The 24,899-nt window shown below is 37.2% G+C and overlaps 2 protein-coding genes across 5 annotated transcripts; both read left to right on the top strand.

The window, feature by feature from the left end:
* The first annotated feature begins 2,698 nt into the window (after nt 1-2,698).
* Nucleotides 2,699-5,081, top strand: LOC127618100 (transmembrane protein 208-like). Of its 2 annotated transcripts, XM_052090357.1 has the most exons (6): nt 2,699-2,903; nt 3,089-3,196; nt 3,294-3,353; nt 3,505-3,641; nt 3,746-3,830; nt 3,928-5,078. In XM_052090357.1, the coding sequence occupies exons 1-6, from the start codon at nt 2,898-2,900 to the stop codon at nt 4,069-4,071; spliced, it is 540 nt and encodes a 179-aa protein (XP_051946317.1). In that variant the 5' UTR covers nt 2,699-2,897; the 3' UTR covers nt 4,072-5,078. The 2 variants fall into 2 exon arrangements, with proteins under 2 accessions (XP_051946317.1, XP_051946325.1); XM_052090365.1 differs by lacking the exon at nt 2,699-2,903 and having other exon boundaries at nt 3,186-3,196; nt 3,294-3,420; nt 3,928-5,081.
* A 125-nt stretch (nt 5,082-5,206) lies between these two features.
* Nucleotides 5,207-19,077, top strand: LOC127618084 (katanin p80 WD40 repeat-containing subunit B1-like). 3 transcript variants are annotated; one of them, XM_052090327.1, is made up of 19 exons: nt 5,207-5,315; nt 7,468-7,608; nt 7,738-7,868; nt 7,956-8,073; nt 10,148-10,248; nt 10,346-10,387; nt 10,861-10,944; nt 11,066-11,181; nt 11,512-11,583; nt 11,679-11,829; nt 12,069-12,253; nt 14,204-14,355; nt 14,469-14,578; nt 14,680-14,898; nt 15,254-15,403; nt 15,599-15,675; nt 15,780-15,854; nt 18,254-18,370; nt 18,782-19,077. In XM_052090327.1, the coding sequence occupies exons 2-19, from the start codon at nt 7,569-7,571 to the stop codon at nt 18,915-18,917; spliced, it is 2,076 nt and encodes a 691-aa protein (XP_051946287.1). In that variant the 5' UTR covers nt 5,207-5,315; nt 7,468-7,568; the 3' UTR covers nt 18,918-19,077. The 3 variants fall into 3 exon arrangements, with proteins under 3 accessions (XP_051946287.1, XP_051946296.1, XP_051946304.1); XM_052090336.1 differs by lacking the exon at nt 5,207-5,315 and having other exon boundaries at nt 7,128-7,608; nt 14,204-14,319; XM_052090344.1 differs by lacking the exon at nt 5,207-5,315 and having other exon boundaries at nt 7,128-7,608; nt 14,680-14,772.
* The last annotated feature ends 5,822 nt before the right edge of the window (nt 19,078-24,899 follow it).

The following is a 24,899-nucleotide window of genomic DNA, read 5'->3' as shown; positions in this document are numbered from 1 at the left end:
CTGATGGCAGTGGCCTCTTTCACCAGGATAATGCACCCTGCCACACTGCACACATTGGTCTAGAGTGGTTAGAGAAACATGATGAAGAGTTCAAGGTGTTGCCCTGGGTGGAGTTTTTGGGTCGTTGGACTTTAAGGTGGAATAATAGAAGAAAAGCTCCAAGCCACAACAGAACCAAACCAATCAACATGGTTACTGATGTACTGGATGACCATCTAAAACCTATAAAGCATAAAGTGAAATGATATGCATGCACACAAGACAACTCCCACTTTAAACTCTGTTGAACTCTAGTATTATGGACAAATGGGCAATGTGGGTGTAAGCTAACTTCTAAAAGCAACAACCATACTACCATACATTCTACCAGTGGGAAGTGTGAGGCAGTAGGCTACCTGTTCTTGAAACATTTGTTCCTTATTTTCTTGGTCCATTAAGCTTCAATCACTATATGCAATTTGAGCATTTTACTACCATTTACAAAGGGCCGTATCTAATGGGTTGAAATTTGGTAACGATTTTAGGGGCCCACAGTTCCAGTGGACCAGTGGTCCAGTGGTTTTTAATATGTCCCAGACCAATATCAGGGGGGCCAGATTTTTTTGCTACAGTCCTGCTTTTACATTCTTCCAGCTTGGATGTAGGACAGTGAGTAAATGTCTTTGCAGAATTTACTTTTTCTGTTACATGTTGAAATCTAGTAGAACCACAACCTAAATGGTTTTGTTTTCAACTGAGTTTCTTGTGATACTGTATATGAAAAGAGCAAACTAAATTCATGCACATAATAAGTTTTTTTTCAATGGTGCTTGTTATTTGGAAATAAATAAATACATATTTGTTTTCCTCTGATCTACACATCGTTTTTGCCTGTGTTGTAATAACTGTAGAAGAGTCAGAATATTATTAGTATCAACTATGGTATTTTGGCGAAAACTATATTCCTTATTTACAGCAGTGCTGTTTTTGAGGGTAATGACAACAAGGCTTTGAGGGATAAACGTAAAATCTCTTTAATGGGTTGTACAGGTGTTTTTGGATTGTTGTGCTGTGATGACGAATGTCAATAGGCAAAATGTTAGTAAATAAAAAACACCAGACAACATGAGTGGCGGCAAATTAGATGTAAACACTGACTGATGCTGACTCACTTCGCATCACCAATTGGCTCATTTTATACACAAAATGGTCTTTTGCCTCCGCCTGCTGGCTAACATACGTAATGTCACAAAATTAAATGTAAAGAGACAGATGGCTCTTAACACATCTGCACTGCTGTTAAACTTTAGTTTATAAAAGGCACGAACACAAGCGGAGTGAGATCATCAGTACTCATGGAATGTCTCTCGTCCAATCAGATTAGAGGACCAGGACTAACTGTGTGTGTGTATGTGTGTATATATATATATATATATATATATATAAAGCTATATATATATATATATATATATATATATATATATATATATATATATATAGCTTTATACAGTGCATGCCATTGAAGAGACGGTAGACATCTATCCCTCACAGCCTCATTTTCATTCCCATTAAAAGATGGTGCTACTGTGAAAGGTCTAGAACGGCGCTACTCAAAAAGCAGCCTTTTTTTGTAGCCTGCGTTATGATACCATTATCATAAATATATTTATCAGCAGCCTATCAAATCTGTATGAATTGTGAGGTGTCCATTTGCACGAGGATTTATTCTAGTTCTCTACATTGCTGAATCACGTTAGAGAGGGAATTCAACTGCAAGAGGAAGTTACAAATAATAATAATAAATTAAAATCTGAGCATGACTGATGTTATGAGAGTAGGTCTGCGTGTGCGTTCATACACAGTGCATGTGCGCCTACATGCAGTCTGTCAATCAAACATGTGCACTCGCAATCTCAAGAGTTACTAAAGTCTCTCTAGCATGTCAGTCCACTGTCAGCCATCTTTGGAATGCTCCCAGGAAGCTATTTCCAGTCATGCCAGTGCAGCTCCTATCTACTTGAATGGGGAAAGACCAAAATCTCAAAAATGGTTGGTCAATTTTATGACCAAATAACATATTTCAAATCAGCAATAACATATAATATTGGATTCATAAATTGTGCTTCTTTACCTCATTTTATGCTAAATCTGTCTCTCATCCACAGAGCTGAGATATTTTTTCTAAATAATCATCACTTTTCCTCAGCAGAAGAAAGTTATTCACAACTGGGATGTATGAGGGTGAGTAAATGATGAGAGAATTGTACTCTTAATTATATATATATATAAATTAAGAGTATAGCCCTCGAGGGTATAGGGATCCAGCTTTGTGGCCCCTGATCTTTCTGAAGTTGAGTAGACTGGTCTAGAGACTGCAGATTTTTAAATGCTTAAATTTTCTGAAAACGAATGTTGTCCTCGTTTAGAAGTCCACTACCACATAGATTGCCTTAAAGCTTACAGATATAAACTAAAAGCAGCAAACTTTAATTTTTATTTCAAAGAGGTCTAAAACGGGGTTCGTTTCATATGTTTCTAAATGCACAATCGATTGCTGTGAGCTACTGTTAAGGTTTTTTTTATAATTATATTCATATTTCTCAGTAATGTAAACGTTGAATAATAATAAATGTTCGTATTTTTTTTAAAACATAATAGCAAATAAGCCCCAGGTGGCGCCTACTACATTGTAGTTTACTGTATGCGTGACGTAATTCTCAAGCGCCGGAAACGTGCTTGCGAACGCTGATGTGTTACTTTGCTTTGGAAGTATATAGGAATTATATAGTAGATGTTTGGTTTTGAAGACCAGACTTTATAAAGTAGATACAATTAGTCTATTTAGATGCCTAAAAGAAGAGGCGTTATAAGGTGGTGAAAAAAAGCCCCAGCAGTAAAAGAAGGATAACTCAGGGGAGATGGCGGTATGACAGAATCTTGACAACTTACTTGTATTGAATTTGTCAAACAGCATCCATGAAACCTCAATAGTAACTGTGTATTCTAATAGGTTATTCGTGTGATTACTTTACATTTTGACTGGTGTAACGTTATCGTTTCCTATGTTGTCAGTGCCATCATGTACCCTAAGTAACATGTGTCTCTTTAGCCAAAAGGAAAAGTTGGAGGAAAAGTTGGAACCAAAGGCAAAAAACAAATCCACGACGAAAACCAGGATACTCTGAAGTTCTATTGCAGGATTATACTGGGAGCAAACGTAATACACGCTTCTGGTTTTCATAGAACATTTAATTGCAGCGATGTGTGATTGAGCTTTATCCTTACTCTGATCGTTTTCTCTTTCCACCATTCAGGCTATTTATGCAGCAGTCAATCTCGTGCTCTTTTACAACACATCTACATTTTGGACATGGGTAAAACACTGTTTGATGTGATTAAGCAGCACCAAAATACTTCACGGCAGGTTTCATTGATAACAATGTAATCCCAAGCCATTCTTTTGGTAAATATTACTCCTCTTGCAGTATAGTTCTTAACCCCTCTTTGTTTTTCTCTTTGTACCAGTTTTTTCTACTGTTTGCATTGGTGGTCTATGTTGGCAGCTACAAATCTATGTCAGCAATGGCCAAAGCTGCATTTGCTGATGATGATAGCCTGCTGGATGGAGGGATAGATCTTAATATGGAACAAGGCTTGGCAGAGTGAGTTGTGGCTTACTATATCTGTGTTTTTCCCCATTATGTGTCTTTTCTGTCAGTGATAAATATCCCCTAACTCCATAAGTAACATTTGACCTTATATGCAGGCACCTCAAGGATGTGATTCTTCTTACTGCTATTGTTCAGGTCCTCAGCGCTCTGTCATCCTACTTCTGGTACCTCTGGCTCCTGGTGAGGCTTAAGTGGTTGCGCTCTGATTGTGATATTTAGGAGCTTACCCAATTCAACTTTACAGTTAATCATGCCATTTGCTCTCTTTTTCTACCAGGCACCAGCAAGGGCTTTGCATTTATTATGGGCGAACTTCCTGGGTCCTTGGTTTTCTGCTGATTCACAACCAGTCCCTGAAGAGAACGAGAAAAATGATAAGAAACAGAGGCGACAGGAAAGACGTCAGATGAAGAGATTCTAGACTTGTCCACATTTAATTGTTTTTACATTTATTGTACAATAAGAAAACACATAATCTAAATGATTCTGATACATTTTATATGACAGATTAGTCCAGACCAGTGGTTCCCAACCCTGTTCCTGGAGCCCCTAACATGACACATTTTGAATATCTACCATTTCTGACACACCAATTCAAGTCTTGGAGTCTCCAAAATGTGTAGTGTTGGGGGGTTGGGAACCACTGGTGCAGACAATAGATGGGCACTTTGAAGTGTCTTCTGCTTTTTCAGCTCCCAGTTCTCATCTACTGTTACGTCCTTATCAGCTTTTTGGCCAGTCTCGAACTTTCTTGCTCAGGTGTACCTCGGTCATATCTGCCTGTTGACTGGGTTTCCAGATGTGTTTTTTGTTTCCTTTGTGTGTGTGTGTGTGTGTGTGTGTGTTTAAGTCACACAAATGCCTTTGCTTGCTATAGTGAGCTACTATTACCATGAGATCCATTTGTCAATTGCAGGTATAGCTGTTGGTGCAGCAGACAACTACTTCGCATGTTGCTCTCAGCTATTTTGACCTGAGTTTGTACGAGGAACAAAGTTCAACCACCAACAAGTTACACCGCACTTCAGTTTTGCTTTCCAGTTTAGTCCTTGGAAAAATTGTTGCTTTGAATATTAGGTTGCAGTATAATTCTTTATCAGAGGTGATTTATATTTGTATAGCTTATTGTCTGTGATGTGGTGTGCAGCCTGGTGCTGCCTTGAGGGAATAATGCAGAAATGAAAGATAGTTATGCACATGTGAGAGTATAAAGGACTTTATCTTTATCTATTTTTTTTTTTAACTGGTCTAGTGAAACTGTACTGCTTTGTATCTTTTGGGTGGGATAGTATGGGTATAGGACAACTTCCATGTGACATTGCAATGTTGACTGGCCGAAAACGAGTTTAACATTTCATTGGACTAAAATTTTTTTTCTGATCAATAAGACATCTCACAATTTGGTAAACGTGAGCATACCCAATAATATAAATAAAATGTTATAAATTGATGGTTTGGCGTGAATTTTAATTTAATCTAACGTTGATTTCATCATGATTTGTCAGTGGCAGGTTCGTCAGGCCCCAGTTTCACTGCGCATGCGCACTAGGAGATAAAGTCACTCGTCCTCAACTAATCTTTCTCATTAGTTCTGATCTGTCTGACAGTGCACAGGAGCAATGAAAGCCTCCTTTTAACAGACTGGCCGTCATTAGCACAATGAAGGTAAGAGTCTTGTTGCTAAGGTACCGCCAGTTAGCAACCAATCAAATCCATAACAACAGAACAATTTAAAGTGTGAAGTCGGTCGATGTTTGCCGATTGAGTGCGTTACCATAGGGATTCAGGTCAAAAATACGCACTTACACGTCTGCTGGACTTTATGAGCATCACAGAGCAGATCAGACAATGAGAAAAATGCAGGTAACTGTTTACCGTTCAAACGAGTGTGTTAGTTATCCCGAACACTAAGTTTAAGACTGTAATGATTAGGCGACTCTGCTGTTAGGGTTTCAGCCAAATATTAATGTGAAACCTGGTGGCTCTTTGTTCATGAACACCTTTACTATTTGCGCTTGCCCATTATAGTGTTAGAAGAAGAAAATTGGCCATATGTTTACCTAACGTTTTTACAGCTTTATATGTTGTTAAAATGGTATGTTCATCTAATGCAGAAGTAATTATTCCTGTAGTCACTCATTGCACACCTCCTTAAAGGTGCACTCACACTTAGTCTTAATCGTGGAAAAAAATCAGTTGTATCAGTTGTAAAAAAAAACAGTGTGCACTCGTGTGAGATGAAGACTATAGTTATATCAGTTACATTATAATAGCTGTTTTATTTTACATGGAGAGGGTCCCCTGGTGGTGGCGGCCATGTTTGGATGACCACATGACCAGCCGAAAACTATTCACTTATTGTGCATTCACGTCATATTGGAATTACGAGATTCCGACTTGTAAAAGGTGCTCACGTCTTCGTAGAGCTCGTAATTACAAATTGTAAACTCTGAATTCTATGAAAGCTCAGATTTGACCGTTTTGACATCATGTGGAAAGAACCAGCGCCTCAACTGATGGTAGTGACCATTGTGAATGTATTTCTCTTTAATATGCTATTTTATTATCCCATTGAGGCTTGGAGCATTGCTTTTTGTTCTTAAACATTTTGCTAAAAAATATAGAGTGAATTCATGAAGTGATAAACATTTTACTGTTATCAACAACAAAGCTGTTTTTGGCGTTATCATTGAAACTAATAGCTTACGAGATCTGAGGATGTGAATGACTAGGAGCAGAACCTCTGAGTTGCCATCTCGTTTACAGTAAATCTGACATAATGTAAACGCACCATTGATCTCAGTTAAAGCCATGTTATTGGACACCTTAACTCATGGATTAAATTAATCATGGCCAGGGTTGGGGAGTAATGGAATACATGTAACGGGATTATGTATTTAAAATGCAAAATATAAGTAACCATATTCTGCTACATTTACAATTTAAATAGTTGGTAATCAGAATACAGTTACATTCAAAAAGTATTTTGATTACTAAAGAGATTACTTTGCATTTTATTGTCATTTGTTCCATTTTAATATTAAGTCTATTCATTTGGAAAACATTTATCCAAATAAATGATTCGAAGAACATTTGACCAGCTGTGAAACACTTTCTTATGGGGTGTTACATTCATACGAGCAGACAGAGAAGTTTGGAGCAGCAGAAATAGAAATAAACCTTGTGTATATATTCAGCTTTATGCTAAGCTAAAATGCTATTTCAAGCCATTTTACATGCACATTACAAGGCACAATCCTTTTTTCTTTTCTTTTTTTTATCAAGAAAATATAAATAAAATATTTATCTAGTAAAACCTTTGAAATTAGGGCAAAAACATTTTGTATTGTTTTTCTATAAAAATATAGAAAAAGTCATTAAAACACAATAAATTTGATTTTGTTTTAGGTTTTTCAGATGATGTATTTTTACCTGTGTATTTTATTTTGCTTTACTGGCAGAGTTTTTATAGTCAAAACTAGTGAAAAAAACTAGTGCCGAAGAATTAATCAAAAGTATTATGTTACTGACCTTGAGTAATCTAATGGAATGTTACAAATTACATTTTACAGCATGTACTCTGTAATCTGTAGTGGAATACATTTCAAAAGTAACTCTGATCATGGCTGACTATGAATAGTACATTTTTACAATGGCATTTGAATGATGCTGCAATTCAATGACTGCCATATTGACCATCTTAAAAACAAAACAAAAAAACTACTGAGTGTCCATTGAAGTGATCTTCACAATGGTCAGGACTTTTACTCAGGTGGTTGTTTGTATTTTAATTAACTCATATCTTATGTTTTGACAGATGGGCAGAGAAGATGAGCCAACATCATTGGATCCCTAACATGTTGTTTTATAGATTGAGTCAACTCATTCGGCTCATTTTCCAATCGCACAATTATCACAATGGCTCTCACCAACAACACCATAACATCATGGAAATTGCGTGAGTATACATGATTCTTTGTTTCAAACTTGTTAATACAGCAATGTAGACCAGAGAGTTTGCATGGCAATGTTTTAAGTGGTCTGTTTATAATTGTGAGAAATGTGATTCTTTTATTTTGTCCTTCAGAGGAGATCGTAGCTCACTCCAGCAATGTGTCTTCACTGGTGTTGGGAAAATTGTCTGGTCGTCTGCTGGCCACTGGAGGCGAAGACTGCAGAGTCAATATCTGGGCTGTCGGCAAACCTAACTGCATTATGGTAATATGCTCTGTTAGTTTTGTTTGTTTGAGAGAAGTAAAATTCACGTGCAACTCTTTGATCTTGTGTTTCATTACTTTATTGTAGAGTTTGACAGGCCACACGAGTCCTGTGGAGTGTATCCAGTTCAACAGCTCTGAGGAACGAGTAGTGGCTGGGTCTCAGTCTGGATCTCTGCGGCTTTGGGATCTGGAGGCTGCTAAAAGTGAGTCATTAGTAGTGCTGCTTCTTTTAGTGCTATGGGTTTACTTGCTTAATTTAAGTTTGGGATGTCATGATACCAACATTTCAGTTGTCCAGTAAAGTTCACTATTCTCAATACCAATTTTGAAACCACAGCATAAATGGATAATATGCTATTGAACAATTTTTTTTTTCTTCTGTTTTTCAGCATATTTAAAAAGTGAAATATCAATATGTGTTTTTCAATTATGTAAACTGTTTCAAGTAGGACCCTTGGAAAACACCAAATCTTTTTTGTTTTCTATATTTCATTATTCTATTTATCTTTTCTATATATCATTTCATCATTCAGGAAACTTTAATAAAATGAAAATAGACCAAAAATATAATATTTTCAACACCATTGAACTGTTTAATCAAATAAATTAATTCTGTATAGATCCTCACAGCATAATCTAAAACACATTTGTCTATTTTTTTGTTTTACACTTTAGTGGATATAACATTTTACTATACACTGTACAGTATTAACATGTTTCTGTCACAAGTTGAGCTAAGCTTTTATTTTGACATGTAGGCTTTTCAGTTTGTGTTTTTGTCGATAACCACACACCTCTTTAAATGGCGCAGTATGATTTTTAAAGTGCAAAATACTAAGGGGGGCCTGAGTGGCTCAGCAAGTAAAGACGTTCTGAGTGCTGAGTGACTCGTCAGGCTTCCTAAGCAACCAATTGGCCCGGTTGCTTGACTGGGTAGAGTCACACTGGGTTAACTTCCTCATGGTCGCTATAACGTGGTTCTCACTTTCTGTGGGACACGTGGTCAGTTGTGCGTGAACGCCGCAGAGAATAGCGTGAAGCCGCCACACTTGCGGTGTCTCCGTGGTAACGCACTCAATAAGCCACATGATAAGATGCGCAGATTGACGGTCTCTGGTGCGGAGGCAACAGAGATTCACCACCACAAGGACCTAGAGCGCACTGGGAACTGGACATGGCAAATTGGGGAGAAAAGGGGAGGGAAAAAAAGAAAGTGCAAAATGCTGTGATTTGATTATATAAACATAGTCTGCAGGCACTGCACGCTTTACAATAAATGTGCACACGTCGTGTGTGATGCTTTTAGTGGTTTGATTTTAGTTTACAGTCACTGAGCACTTTATTAGGTACACCTGTACACTTATTGATGTGATTATCGAATCAGCCAATTGGGTGGCAGCAGTGCAATGCAAACAATCACACAGATAAGGGTCAGGAGCTTCATTTAATCTTCACATCAACCATCAGAATTGGGAAAAAATGTAATCTCTGTGATTTGGACCATGGCATGATTTTTGGTGCCAGACGGGCTGATTTGAGTCTTTCTGTAACTGCTGATCTCCTGGGATTTTAATGCACAACAGTCTCTAGTTTACTTAGAATGGTACAAAAAACATCCAGTGAGCGGCATTTCTGTGGACGGAAATGCCTTGTTGATGAGAGAGATCAACGGAGAATGTCCAGACTGGTTTGAGCTGACAGAAAGGCTACGGTAACTCAGAAAACCCCTCTGTACAAATGTAGTGAGCAGAATATCATCTCCAAATGCACATTATGTCGAACCTTGAGGTGGATGAGCTACAACAGCAGAAGACCACGTTGGGCACTTTAGGACCATGAAATCTTGTGTTAATTAGACCGTGCACAGTATTGAACCAAGTCCGTGCTCTGTACTGCATAAACACTGGAATCGTGACATCTTTTTTTATTTTAGTACAGACTTTGTACCGAAGTACCGGTACTTTTGAAATCTGTTCTTGAAGTCATGGTCAAAATTACCTTCTTGCTACTTCAACCTACTGTTGAATTAATTCATTTTTAAGTTCTGCTCTCTCTGATGGGATACAAGGCCAACAACATCATGTGGCGAATTAGGATTTCTCTTGATTTCTGGGATAATTAAATTAACCTGTTTGCTAGGAGAGGTCCTTTAGTGACCAATCCCACTCTGATCTCTGAAGACGTACACAGGGCCATCTGACAAGAAACACTTTCTGACATAGAAATTGATTCAGATTTGCTTGTTACCCACATTTGAATTAAGTTCTATATTTTAAGTTTTGCACACTCTAATGGGACACAAGGCCAATATCTGCAGTCTGGATTTTCATCCCATGGGAGAATACCTGGCGTCCGGCTCTGTGGATAGTAATATTAAGGTAAGGTTCTTGTTTTGCTTAGAACATGTGGAGTTCTTTACAGGTCTGATAGAATAACTATGAATGTTCTGTGCCTCTGGTCATTTTTCTCATCTAGCTGTGGGATGTGAGAAGAAAAGGATGTGTGTTCAGATATAAGGTAAGTACTGTTGCTATACTCCCATAATGTGTCTATTTGTCTACATCAGAAGCCAGGCTAATCACACTTAAAGCTCCGTTGTGTCTGAGTTGATGATTAAGCTGTGGATTATTGAGGAGCTTCCAACCTGTTTAACTCCTCAGTTTCATGAAATGAGGTGTTTTTTTTGTGTGTGATGAAATTAATTCCCTGATTATGCCACCTCTACATTGATATTTAAAGATCCCAATGTTGATTTGCAGTTTGCATGGCATTTTAAACCCATAAAAATATCAGTATGTATCAGTCAGTAGCGTTTTTTTTATCTTCTCATGGACAGAAAAGATTGGATTGTTTTAAATGAAATAATCCAGGAACATGGTTCTGCAGTAGCATTAAATCTTTTGCACATTGTGCACAAACTCTCTCTGAATGTTATATGATTGACTCGTTATATTGTTGGTATGTGAATAAATGTATGTTTTCCATTGCAGGGTCACACTCAGGCTGTGCGCTGTCTAGCTTTCAGTCCTGATGGGAAATGGCTTGCTTCAGCCAGTGATGACAGCACAGTAAAGGTAAAAGCTGTTCTGTGCATCTTATTGTATTTGGTGTTGACTTGTAGTAGCATGAGATATTAGTATCTTTTTTTTAAATTATTTATTTAAACTTAATTTTTGCTCTCTGGTTTCCGTCTAGCTGTGGGATCTCGTAGCAGGCAAGATGATTACTGAATTCACATCACACACATCAGCGGTCAATGTTGTGCAATTCCACCCCAATGAGTACCTGCTCGCATCTGGGAGTGCTGATCGGTACTGATAGTGGTTGTGTGCATGAGAGGCAGAAATGCAGTGTTTGTTTGTGTTTGGGGTTAGTATTTGAGTAGGTTTAATGCAGATTGAATAATATATGTTCAGTACATTGTTTTTTCACCACCTAGATAGATTGAACTCTATTTATGCAATATACATAGTATATCGTACAATTAATGCACACAATTACAAAAAGTAAACATAATGACACACAGGAATCTTTTGCACATGTATTGGAGCTGGTACCAGGACATTTGTGATTGTGTTTACCAAAAGTCAAATGCACCTCTACACATCTGCAGTGCTTTACATTTTCTATACTTGCTGCAGGACTGTTAAGCTTTGGGACCTGGAGACATTCAACATGATTGGCTCATCAGAGGGGGAGACGGGAGTTGTGAGGTGGTTATCAGTTTTGCAATCTGGACATTTGTATTTTACTCTTTTGCTCTTAAATTAGAAACCCCAAATAAATGATCTTTCCTCTCTGTCTGCAGAAGTATATTGTTTAATCCTGATGGTAGCTGCTTGTACAGTGGCTCTGAGAACACACTACGAGTATATGGTTGGGAACCAGACCAATGCTTTGATGTGGTGCATGTAGGCTGGGGCAAAGTGACTGACCTGGCCATCAGCAACAACCAAATGGTTTGTGCTTTATTCACAAATTATTCATCAAACTGTTTTGCCTAAATATAATTTCTTACAATGTGGGATGATTAAATGAACCTGTTTGGTGGGAGAGGTCCTGTAGTGACCATTCCCACTCTGATCTCTAAAGACGTACACAGGGGCCATCTGACCAGAAACATTTTCAGAGAGAATGATTAAAAAGCAGTAAATTTGCTCAGTCATTTGAACAGATTATGTCTCTGTATTTTGAATAGATTGCAGTGTCCTTCAGTCAAACTAATGTGAGCTGGTATGTTGTGGATCTCAACCGAGTGAAGAAGTCAGGATCTGTGATCCAAGGGCTGATCCAGGATAGGCCGATTCCAGCTCCCACATCTGCACTAGGAACAACACTGCGGCAAAATTATGAGCGATCCACTACATCCTGCACTGGACAGGAGTGAGATTCTCATTTTCTCTTACACACATAATACATGCACCCGTGTTGGCAGCATTAGAACAGGGTAGCAGCAAAAAGTTTATGAATGTTTTACCCAGGGTACACAGGAGTTTATGTACCGATTTTCAGCCATCTGACATATTAGCTTTATGTTGTAACTAGAGCTATTGAAATAATGCCTTAACGCATGCATAACTGTAGCAAAGTGTATGTGAGATTGCCGAGAGCAGACAAAATGCAAATTACAGGGACTAGGTATTTTAATTGTCTTAAAGGGATAATTCACCCCCCAAAAAACAAATTCTCTCATCATTAACTCACCCTTATGCTATCCCAGAATTGTATGAAGACTTGTATGAACACAAAGATTTTAGAAAAATGTCTACACTCTGTAGGTCCATACAATGCAAGCAAACTTTTAAGCTCCAAAAATCACATAAAGGCAGCATAAAAGTAATCCATAAGACTCCAGTGGTTAAATCCATATCTTCAGAAGTGCTTTGATAGGTGTGGGTAAGAAACCGTTCAATATTTAAGTCCTTTTTACAAAAAATCTCTACTTTCACTTTTTTGTTTTTTGGTGATTCGTATTCTTTTTACATATCGTCACTTACAGGGCTGGGAGGAGAATTTATGAAAATATGGATTAAACCTTTGGAGATATATGTATTATTTTATGCTGCCTTTATGTGATTTTTGGAGCTTCAAAGTTCTAATTATCATTCACTTGCATTGTATGTACCTACAGAGTGAGATATTATTAAAAAATCTTTGTGTTCTGCAGAAGAAAGAAAGTCAAACACATCTGGAATAGCATGAGGGTGAGTAAATGATGAGAGCACACTATACCTACCCCTTAACCTAACCCTAACCAGTTTGTCGTAAGTTTCTATGTTTCCAATAGACTATTGGTGAGCAATATGTTGCAGGTGCTATATATGTGTGTGTATATAGTATGTATGTATGTGTGTGTGTGTGTGTGTGTGTGTATTGTGAGAAACTGCTCCAAATGATGCGTTGCGTGAGTGAGATGTCTGAATGAATCAGACTGAATCGTGAACTGATTCAGACTGCTTTGCGAAGCCGTTTAACAAATTCACTGAAAAGAACTGACTCAAAAGAATCTGGTTTTGGTAGTTCTTAATTTAAACTGCTGAAAGAAATACTGGACATACGTCATGATCTTGGAAATGTGTCTTAGATTAAACATTACTAAAAAAATATTCTCAGTGAAAATGTTTCTTAGGTCTGGTGAAGTGCTCATGTTATGCACCGTGCATACAGCTAGACAGGTGCAGGTGCCATTGATGTTGTGATTTGGAGGATGTAGCATGCTTTTAAGGAAACTGCGTATTCACAGCGTAAGTTGAGTATTATTATTCGCGCGTAACTTAGTTTTGCATTGACCTGTTCATTGTATGCTTCATTGTCTGTGCAGAGGTAAGTTGTAATATTACATTTATGTTGTGGATATAGTGGATTAATCGCACACACTGTATATACTGTAGAATGTATTTTAGTGAGGTAATTAACCTGTTAGTAAAGTTCACTCTACAGGTGTTCAGCTCTTTCAGCTCAAGCGGGGGACATCCCCAACATGATATCATTGGATTATGTGAATTAATTATTTGTTTATATACAGTATATATTTTTAAAGAAAGAAGAATCTACAGTGTTAAAACATTAATATCTTTTTTTCTCGTCATATTTTCATCAACAGTTTGTTTTAATTAAAACCGCCTGATTATCGTCATGATGTGTCTTGTTTGTTTCACCTTTGTTACCGTTGACGAGATAAAAAAAGCTCAAAGTCAACAAATGTTTTCATCAGTAATTTCATTTACGTCTGTGTTTGTGCCATATGATACCACTGTAAAAATCGTCTTATGAGAAGATTCTGTCTGATCTGCTGGTAGATGGTTTTAAAGGCTTTTGGTTGTGTTTGTGTAGGATGAAGCAATGTTCGGAGGCTGATCGCCACAGTCCAGAAGGAGAAAGAAGGAGTCCCAGCAGTGAGGATGAGAAAGAAGACAAAGAGAGCAGTGCAGAAATCTCCAACCCAGAAGGTTATAGAGAGATCTTTCAGCCTCACAGCATCATCTGTGAGGCATACTCTCCACCTCTCAGTGCACAATGTTCAATTTTGTTCACTCTCCCAGAAATCATTCTTCTTTTTTTCTTATTTCTTTTCCTGGCACTCATTCTGGACATATAGCACGAACACCACCTAAAAAGACTGATCTTTTCCCCGCACCTCTAGAGCACTCTTTTTCAGAGAGTGTCCTGGCGAAGCCTGGCCCGGCAGTCAAGATTGTAATAGACAGAGTAGGTACAGAGATATCTTGTTTTGTTTGTTGATTCATCTTTAATTACCATTTATAGAGTCTGTGATGGTCACATATGATTCTGTTTGTGTGCGTTTTCAGGCAGGACAGTTGAAAGCTCCCATTATCTCCTCTACTCCAGTACAAAGAGTGGAACCAACTGTGATCGCTGCTGCTCCCCGTCCTGTCTCCATGGTAACCACAGCTGTGGCCTCTCCCTTTCGTCCTGTGGTTACTACCACCAAGCCTAATCCCACCACAGGAATCATCCTCTCAATGCGCAATGAGCCCATTGGACTCAATGCAGGGGACTTTCTTTCTGTGGGTTGACATGTATTTTAATGTTATTATTTTAACATTATTGTTTGAGGAATTAATTTTGTATTATTCCTCAGATGATACAAGCAGCTGCTTTATGTAAACAAATGCAACAGAAGCATTAGCTCTGCCATGTCATGCCGCTCCAAAGACTACTAACAGCCATGTTTATGGATAAGCAGTTTCTTAAATAAAATATTTCAATATTGCTTGTTAATATTTCCGATGGATATTAACTAAACACTGTTATTGCAGCAAAAGTCCATATGGAATTTCAGACAAGAAGCAGCTGATACTCTCACTAATTCATAGCCTGATATATAAGATTGAATTCTTACACTGTGTCTGTTTTTGATAGCATGCATGGAACTGTAAAGCCAGTGTGATGGGAGATGAAGAGGCATTGGTACAGATCAGGAAAGGGCATGACACCATGTGCGTAATGCTGACCAGTCGATATAAAAACCTGGACACCATACGCTCGGTCTGGGCCAGTGGTGATGTCAAGGTAACCGCAACGGCACTCAAGCTGATGAGCTTTGATGAATCGCAAGACTGAGAGATCTGTTACTGGCTCAGCTATACATTTAAAATGCAATTCTAATGTAGTAAATGCTGTAATGGGGTATTATTGAAAGTAGTATTAACCGATATGCTGAGGTAAGCTAAAAGCAGCATTTGCATTCCCCTTTATGTTGCACAGATTTCCCTGGATTCTGCTGTATCTATGAACGATCTTTCTATTGTGGTGGACATCCTTAACATAATCAACCTCAAACCGTAAGCACCAACATGCATGTGATCAAATAGAATGGTTTTCCATCAATTAGCTTCATCCTGATGCATAGAATTCACTACAAGTATACATTGGAATATCTGTTTAGATCACTATGGAAGTTGGACCTCTGCACTTCTATACTGCCACAGATTGAGGAACTCTTGCACAGCAAGTACGAAAGGTGAGCAGCAGTTATTCATATTTATAATATTGACTGCTGCCTACATACATACTTATGTACCAACTCTGTCTGAAATTACCGTACCTCATTTAAACAACAATTTAAGGGCTTAATGCATGAGTGATGAGCTCTGGTAAACCATTTGTAGCCATTTGTTTTAAATCCTAGTATGTTTTTGTTTAATACCAAACAATATGGTTGTAATTGACTAATTACACTGTATTTCCCCAATTCATGTGTGTGGCGCTATCCACTTATCAGCATAGCTACATGCTAACGTCAAAAACATCTGGCTAAATCTCTTGTGCGTCTCCATAGGGGTTGCACGACTACTAATTTATAATATTCTACTAGTCGTGTCTAATTCGACTAGTCATGACAACATCAAATTCTTAAAGAAGTTAATGGCAACCAGGTCAGATGTCCAAACCAGTCTTGTAGTCGAGACCAGCTCATTCGAGTCCAAGATCAATCAGAAACCAAAGTAGTTCGAGTCAAGACCGAGTCCAGAAGAGGGTTGAGTACGAGTCAAGACCAAGACCGGAGATGGCCATTTCGAGAGTTTTTTTATGAATGTATTAAATGTATTATTTAAAGAACTATGGACTCTAGGTGCATATATCAAATAACCCTCATTGCTTATGTTGGTTAAACAATATTACCTGTTGAGAATAAAAATGAAATAAATGGCACGTCGTAGGTTAAGTGAACTAATTGTATTACATTAATGACATGTCAATGTTAACAAAATGTCAGTGAAAAATTAAAACGAAAGGTTCAATGTGCCTATGTGACTCAGCATGGCAATACAAACTACCAGCTTCTGTATACTGCATAATAATTATCATATTTAATTAGTTGTCAAGTAAAACATTTCTGCTTTTCAAAATACATTATTACTGTACTATAACTAAAATGGGCCTAAAAACCAAACAATAATTTATTAAACTATGATAATGTTTATGCAGAAATTGAATACAAACATTTACATAAAATGTGTTAATAATATCATCAATTGCACTACTATATTTCATTCATTGTAATTCAAGTAAGCATTTCTGCTTGCAAGATTTCATCTCGGGTTACGCACAGAAACCATTTTTTGTTTTTTTCCCCTTCCAGAAAACATTAAATTCTGATGACATTGAGAGAAGTATTTTTAAAGGGCGTGCAAACACCATTCCTCAGAATTTTCTGACTGAGGGACAAAGAGCACATCGCTCACACCTCAGAGAACTGTGAGTCTTGTAGTGCAGCCAGCTTTCGCAATGTCTCGTTCCCCTAATCTCAGGAAACCGAGGTTACATACTTAACTGAGATGTTCCCTTACAATTCCGTACACTTGACATTGCGTCACTAAGCTGACACATATGGAGAACGGAGTTCCATCCCGCCACACATAACCTTCCAGAGAGGAAACATGATAATGTCCAGCGGGACGGCGACTGTCATGAGTATGCCACAAGTGAATGACCCTCATGGTCAGCCAGGAGGGGAACACTCAGTATACAGTGCATCCGGAAAGTATTCACAGCGCTTCTCTTTTTCCACATTTTGTTAATTTACAGCCTTATTCCAAAATGTATTAAATTAAATATTTTCCTCAAAATTCTGCAAACAGTACCTCATAATGACAACGTGAAGGAAGATTGTTTGAAATCTTTGCAAATTTATTACAAATAAAAAATTGCCATGACACTCAGGTGCTCAGGTGCATCCTGTTTCCACTGATCATCCTGATTAACTGGGAGACTAGTCAGGATCGAGGGAAAGATGAATGCAGTAATGTACAGAGACATCCTTGATGAAAAGCTGCTCCAGAGCGCTCTGGACCTCAGATTGGGGTGAAGGTTCATCTTCCAACAGGACAAAGGATAACAAAGGAGCGACTACGGGACAACTCTGTGAATGTCCTTGAGTGGCCCAGCCAGAGCCCAGATTTGAACCTGATTGAACATCTCTGGAGAGATCTGAAAATGGCTGTGCACCTATGCTCCCCATCCAACCTGATGGAGCTTGAGAGGTCCTGCAAAGAAGAATGGGAGAAACTACCCAAAAATAAGTGTGCCAAGCTTGTAGCATCATGCACAAAGAGACTTGAGGCTGTGATTGGTGCCAAAGGTGCTTCAACAAAGTACTTTTTTCCCTACTCCAGGATTCCCCCAATGTGTGAGCGCATATATGCGTACGATAGGGGCAGACAATATTTTACTTCCTTGTGTATAAATGGGTATAGTTTGTGTATGTAATTTTCTCACTGTACTCCCAGAAATGTTGAATTCTTTCCAGTGTGTTGACATGTTGTTGGGTCCACTAGATTTTGAGATCTATCAACAGAACTTGTGGGATCATGTGAAGACAAAACAGTCTTGTAACACATACTCCCTTTCCTTCTGTAGTTATGTGCAGACTGGATGTATGTCATTGAAGTTGATCTTGAAGCGTTTTTGGCCATTAATCTCTGACACGTTGAGTGCTCCTCCATTTATTGGTGTGGACATTACTCGAGAGGAGAGGTTAGTATCTTGCAATTTTCTGTGTTGACTATGCACTTGTACTATACACATTTAAAAAAAAATCTTAACATGTTTTTCTGTAGTGTAGGTTTGATTACAAGATTACAGAACTCTATACAGTCCAGGGCAACAGATTGAAATGGTGCTTTCTTACTAGACTGAAAGATTTTATTTTTTTTAAACGAGCATATTTTCTGCTTAGTTTTAATAAATGGTATTTTTGGGCTTGTTCAAATAGTTCTGTGAGTATGCACACAATAGGGCATTAGAATAATCATATAATTAATTTTATGAGCCAGTGGCTCCCAATGAAATGTTTTAGTCTGGAGCCCTGCAGTCTTTTATGCAGAGATTGGTTGGTTATGTCATGTGATTCTGAGTGCATTTATGTATGGTGTATTTGTTTTTCAGGCATCAGAAATGTAAAGCATGCTATCAGCAGCTGAAGGACCTCAGTAATGTAGTGAATAACCGAGCAGAGCTGGTTGGTCATCATGGCAGCACTTTTAAAGAGCTACAACTACTTATGGCCCCACTGGACAACTGACACACTCAAACATGTGCACACATTCCTACTTAATCCCCAGTCTTTACTTTGGATTGAAGTATTTTTTTAGGTTTTGGCAGTTATTTAGCTATAGACTGGAATTGAATTTTTTTGAGTCTTTTTTTTAGTTTTTTTTTAAATGCACAATATGTTTTCAACACTGTCAACAATACAAGTTTTCATATTAAATAAATTCTCAAAAAATATAATAACAATTTGCAGTCTTTAGTTGAAATCTTTTGTACAATTTGTGTGCATTATTCCAGTGCAATTAAATGTTTCAATTTAATTGATACATTTTTCAATTTACCCTGAATGTGCATCTCTTACATTTAAGGCACTTACTGTGACAATAAAAACATGTCTTTCTTTTTCAGTAAGAAGTAGACTGTAAAAAAAATTGTTACATTTACGGTAAAATACGGGCAAGCTGTTGTTGCCAGGAAGTTACGTGTAAAAAACAGTGACCATGTTTCTGGCTGTACGGAATTTTATTTTGATGCCTGTATTTTTTACGGTTCACTTACTTTTATTTAACGATATAAAGTTAATATACTTACCTTTTGGAACTATAAAAGTATGCTTTTCACTTTAAAATGTATTGTTAATCACAGTAGTAACTACAAAAGTCCACAAGAATGGTCCTTCCAGGAGCAAAAGGTAAAACATGTAGAGACAGTGTGCTCCATGTAACTTTAAACTACATAAAATATAACCAAACACACCAATGTACATAACTGATATCAAAAATGAGATTCCCATAAAATATAATGAAATGTGACGGGTCATGCAGGAACTTCCGATTATAGTTTTCCACAGCATTTTTAACAATAGTTTACCGTAAAGAGTACATGTATTCTCTTGTTAAACATAATATACATTTTTATAGTTAATTATACAGTAAAAATTATACTTTATACATTATATTTATTTCTTCAATATTTCACTTAAATTACAGTGGCAAGAAAAAATATGTGAACACTTTGGAATTAGCTGGTTTTCTGCATTAATGGTCATAAAATGTGAATCTCATCTTCATCAAAGTCACAAGCATAAACAAAGCACAATGTTAAGATAACAACACACAATTAATTATAAACTTCCATGTCTTTATTGAACACATCCCATTAAACATTAACAGTGCTGAGGAAAAAGTTAATCCCTAGATTAAAGACAACAAAAAAAGTCAAAGTCAGGAGTTGGCAAACCTGGCATCCAATTAATGAAATGAGATTGGAGGTGTGGATTAGAGCTACTAGAGTTTACTATTCACAAAAAGCATCTGCTAACGTGTACCATGCCTTGCAAAAAATTGATTTCTGAAGACCTGCGATTAAGAATTGTTGCATTGCATAAAGCTGGAAAGGGTTACAAAGTTATTTAAAAAAGTTAGATATTCATCTGTTCACAGTTAGAAATATTTTCTATAAATGGAGAGGATTTAGTACTGTGGCTACTCTCACTAGAAGTGTCCGTCAAGCCAAGATGACTCAAAGGGCACACCGCAGAATGCCTAATGCGGTTAAAAAAAAAACATAGATTGACAGCTAAAGACTTGGAGTTATTGGAACTGGTTAACATCTCTGTGAGTCTACAATACGGAAAGTATTAAACAGGCATAGTATCCTTGGCAGGAAAGGATTCTGTTAAGGAAGCTGCTGCTTTTCAACAAAAACAGTGTTTCATGCCTGATGTTTGCAAAAGACCACCCTGACACTCCGCAATGCTACTGGGAAAATGTTTTGTGGACTGATAAAACTAAAGTTGAATTTTTGGGAAGAACATGTAGCACTATATATGGCGTGGTATGGGCACAGCATGCCAACATGAAAAACATCATCCCGACGGTGAAGTAAGGTGGAGGGAGCATCATGATTTAGGGCTGCTTTGCTGCTTCAGGGCCTGGACTGCTTGCCATCATCAAGGAAAAAATGAAGTCCCAAGTTTATCAAGATAACCTACAGGATAATGTCAGGGTGGCTGTGCATCGGCTGAAACTCAGTAGAAGTTTGGTGATGCAACAGGACAATCAATGTAAACCCACTACAGAATAGCTTCAAAAAAAGAAAATCCATCTTTTGGTGTGACCCAGTCAGAGCCCAGACCTTGACCCAATAATGAGGCTGTGGAATGACCTCAAGAGAGCCGTTCACACCACAAATCCCAAGATTATGACTGAGATGAAGCAGTTCTATAAGAACAAATGGTACAAAATTCTTTCTGAACGTTGTGCAGGTCTAATCCACAGCTACCGGAAATGCTTGGTTGAGGTTATTGGTGCCAAAGAAGAATCGACCAGTTGTTAAATCAGAGGGTTCACTTTCTTTTTCCACAGCACTGTGAATGTTTAACCTCCTGAGACCCCTGCAGACTGCTGTGTGTATTTTCCATTTCCCTTTTTGATTTGTAACTATTAGCAAACTAATACACCAAAACAAAATACAAATGTCTACGAAATAGTTTTCCTAAAAATGTATGTCCCCGTAAAGGATGTGGACAGCAAGACTACGTTGTGAAATTGTAAGAAATACCAAGCTATTTTTTTTCATCAAATAGTTTCTTATGTTTCCAGGACTGTTGGTTATTTATGTTTTTGAGACGTTACAGACATTACAGCTGATTTTCTGTAAAGCTGAATAAATGATTCTTATTCAAAGTAATGTCCAGCATCATCCAGTCACTGCCAACCATGTTAAAATAAAATGTAGCATTGTGAAATTCTGAATCTATGTACTGATTGCCATTGTCCATGTCTGCCAAACATGTTGAGTGGTTCACACATCATCTGCAACCTGAAACTGAACTTTTGACCTCCAGTGTGCTGTCTGTCATCACTGGTCTCAGAACAGTTCAAAATGCACATTATTTTCATCCTAACGCCATATAAAGCCTCTGAAAGCAACATTGTTTCAGCTTTTGGATGAACCCATTTATTCTCAACGTGAAAATGCACAGTAAATATATAGGAATGCTTTTAATAATGTTAAATAATAATGAATAGAATCATATTGCATAGAGATAACAAAATAAAACAACAAAATGTAGAATTAAATGAAGTGAAATTACCCACAGATGTGTTAGAGTTGAAAGTTATTCAAAATAAATAACACGATTTTTCTACTTTTGAGGAAATGCATTGCCAGTTTCCACATATGTGCAAAAGCAAAAAATGACCAGATTTTTTTAAATGAGGCATAGCAAACGAAACTAGAGACTCTTACAACCAATGAAAAATCATTTAAAAGATTTCTTCCCAGAGGCACTTTTGTTGGCGCCACGCCACAGGAGGGCTTCAAGGAAATCGACGGCATGCTGTTGAGTCACGTGACTCGGTGCAGCAGAAGTTTAACCCTTACATGACAGTCTACAGTTTTGTGAACAGTATTCAGTCGGTTTTGATTAATTATTAAATCATGCATTGCGTTAATGGGATGTGTTCAACATAGAAATTAAATGTTACAATTGTTTGCGTGTTGTTTGCTTAAATACATTGTGTTTGTCTATACTTGTGATTTGAATATGATATCACATTTTATGATCAATTAATGCAGAAAATCAGCTAATTCCAAAGGGTTCACATACTTTTTCTTGCCACTGTATAAGTATTGTCTAGTTAAATATTTTATAATGTTCTACAATATACCGTTAACCAATTGAATAAATAAATAATAAATCCTGTAGCATTTATTTTTACATTCTATTTCCTTTAAAATTGCAGAAATGTACAGTGTAGTGCAAAGATACTGTAGATTACACTTGCTGCCAAATCTTTATTTGATGGCAAGCTTCAGATGGCATAAATGTTTTATGTGATCAACAGAAGAAATAAAAGAAGGCAAAAGGGTAGGAGCATTACAAATTTTGACTTTGTGATAAAAATACAAGGACAATATTTTTTTAGTGCAGATAGTTATTCATGTAATTTCTTTTCCTCTCATACACCTTTATGGTCATTACACATAAGCCTCATAATACAGACATGGGTAGAAAAATATACCACAACATTCCTCTTTCAGCATAACATAATATCCATCTGCATTTGACATTAATATATATTTTGTCCAAAGTTTAAGACTTGTAACTTCACTTGTAAAAGCCTAAGCATCGCTATATTCTACATTCTGGAGAGAATAGATTTTAATTTTACTATGTACAAGGTGTAATGGTTGCTTAAGATATCACATGTCTACATACAATACAATAAAGCATCTTGCGGTCATATACAGTTCCAGCATTATGGAAAAACTCCCTCTCAAAGAGAACTCTAGAACACTTAAATGGCATCACTTTGGCACTTTTACGGCAATGAATTATCTATAGAGAGGAATGATTATATAAACAATGACATCATTCTTGTATCATCACATTTGTATTGACACCAGTCTCAACATTCAAGCATTTTGCTGTTTACAGTGCATTAAAATAATGTGCGATGAGACCATTTACATGAAGGGTGATAATGGATGTGGTTTTGTCCTTCAAGCGTCTCTTCTGCGGACCTGCATTCAGTAAAATTGAAAAGCAGCAGAAACTAAGGGTAATTTCCTCTGTAAAAGTATTTCGTATTACATCATAACAATAGATCCTCCATTTCCTGTCCTGTTTTTTATTTTATTGATATTTTAAGAAAAGTAAATAACAAGACAGAAAATAAATAACTCTATATATAAGTATATGAAACAAATTCTTAGGTCCAATTTCATACGGAAAATGTATGAAGAGTCATTTTTGCCTCTAAAATCTACTTTTACGAACCTGTCTTTTGACTTAGCAATCAGATGTAATTCATAAATGATTTCCCTACGTTTATTTCCTTTTTTTTACATTGCAACGTTTGCTAAAGAAAATGAATCAAGTTTACAACTTGCTGTCTTTCAAGCAAACCTTGATAGCTGAAACGTTGCAAAATGTAGAGCACTGTAATTCCATTACTCGTACATAATACAGAGTAAGTGTTAGTACAGTCCTAAACATTCCTTAATAACAGAAGGGAAATGTCTACCTTCTCCAAAACAATTTACCTCTTAAAATTCCCATGCACCTGTTCTGATGCATCCACATGCAATCCTTGCATGCATTTAAAGAAATCCAACCTTCACTGCTTTAGTGTCCTCTCCTTGATAACATCTATTGATTAATGTTACATGTTATTTAGATGTTGCTCAAGACCACTGCAGGTGACAAATAAGAATGCATCACATAACTAATTGATAACCTTTTTGTCGATTCAAGCAATACATTTTAACACACATGGGCCTAAAACGTTACACTATTATGTATTTAGGTTAATTATTTGGTTACATGACGTTACATGTGTGAACTCTGCACTAGTATCTGTCTTTTATAGTCTAATGACTCTACAGAGGAGAGGCAGTAATAAATAACATCAAGCTTTCTACGTTTCCAGGCTTTGCTGAACGCCTCATAAAAATATACATAAAATTCCGTAGCCTCATAATTTTCAAGTAAATTTATTAGCTAATATTCATAGAACTTACACCAGTCAGCCACAACATTAAAACCACCTGCCTAATATTGTATAGGTCCCCCTCGTGTTGCCAAATCAGCGCCAAGAAAGGCATTCTGAGATAATGTTCTTCTCAACACAATTGTACAGAGTGGTTATCTGAGATACTGTAGACTTTGTCAGTTTGAACTAGTCTGGCATTCTCTGTTGACCTTCCTCATCAACAAGGTGTTTCCGTCCACAGAACTGCCGCTCACTGGATGTTTTTTGTTTTTGGAACCATTCTGAGTAAATTCTTGAGACTGTTGTGTGTGAAAATCGCAGGAGATCAACAGTTACAGAAATACTGAAACCAGCCCATCTGGCACTAATAATCATGCCACAGTCGAAATCACTGAGATCAATTTTTTTCCCCATTCTGATGGTTGATGTGAACATTAACTGAAGCTCCTGACCCTTATCTGCATGATTTTATGCACTGCACTTCTGCCACACGATTGGCTGGTTAGATAATT

This window comes from Xyrauchen texanus, chromosome 2 (assembly GCF_025860055.1).
Source record: "Xyrauchen texanus isolate HMW12.3.18 chromosome 2, RBS_HiC_50CHRs, whole genome shotgun sequence".
NCBI lineage: Eukaryota > Metazoa > Chordata > Actinopteri > Cypriniformes > Catostomidae > Xyrauchen > Xyrauchen texanus.
Note: the sequence above shows the minus strand (reverse complement) of the source record. Positions and strands in the feature narration are given on the sequence as shown.

Excerpts from the sequence above, each read along its gene's own strand:
- LOC127618100 (XM_052090357.1), top strand. Across the intron at positions 3,197-3,293 it reads GGATTATACTGGGAGCAAAC|GCTATTTATGCAGCAGTCAA; the intron begins GTAATACACGCT and ends TCCACCATTCAG. Across the intron at positions 3,642-3,745 it reads ATGGAACAAGGCTTGGCAGA|GCACCTCAAGGATGTGATTC; the intron begins GTGAGTTGTGGC and ends CCTTATATGCAG.
- LOC127618084 (XM_052090327.1), top strand. The coding sequence starts at position 7,569 with ATGGCTCTCACCAACAACACCATAACATCATGGAAATTGC. Across the intron at positions 15,404-15,598 it reads GGGCCAGTGGTGATGTCAAG|ATTTCCCTGGATTCTGCTGT; the intron begins GTAACCGCAACG and ends TATGTTGCACAG. Across the intron at positions 18,371-18,781 it reads GACATTACTCGAGAGGAGAG|GCATCAGAAATGTAAAGCAT; the intron begins GTTAGTATCTTG and ends TTTGTTTTTCAG.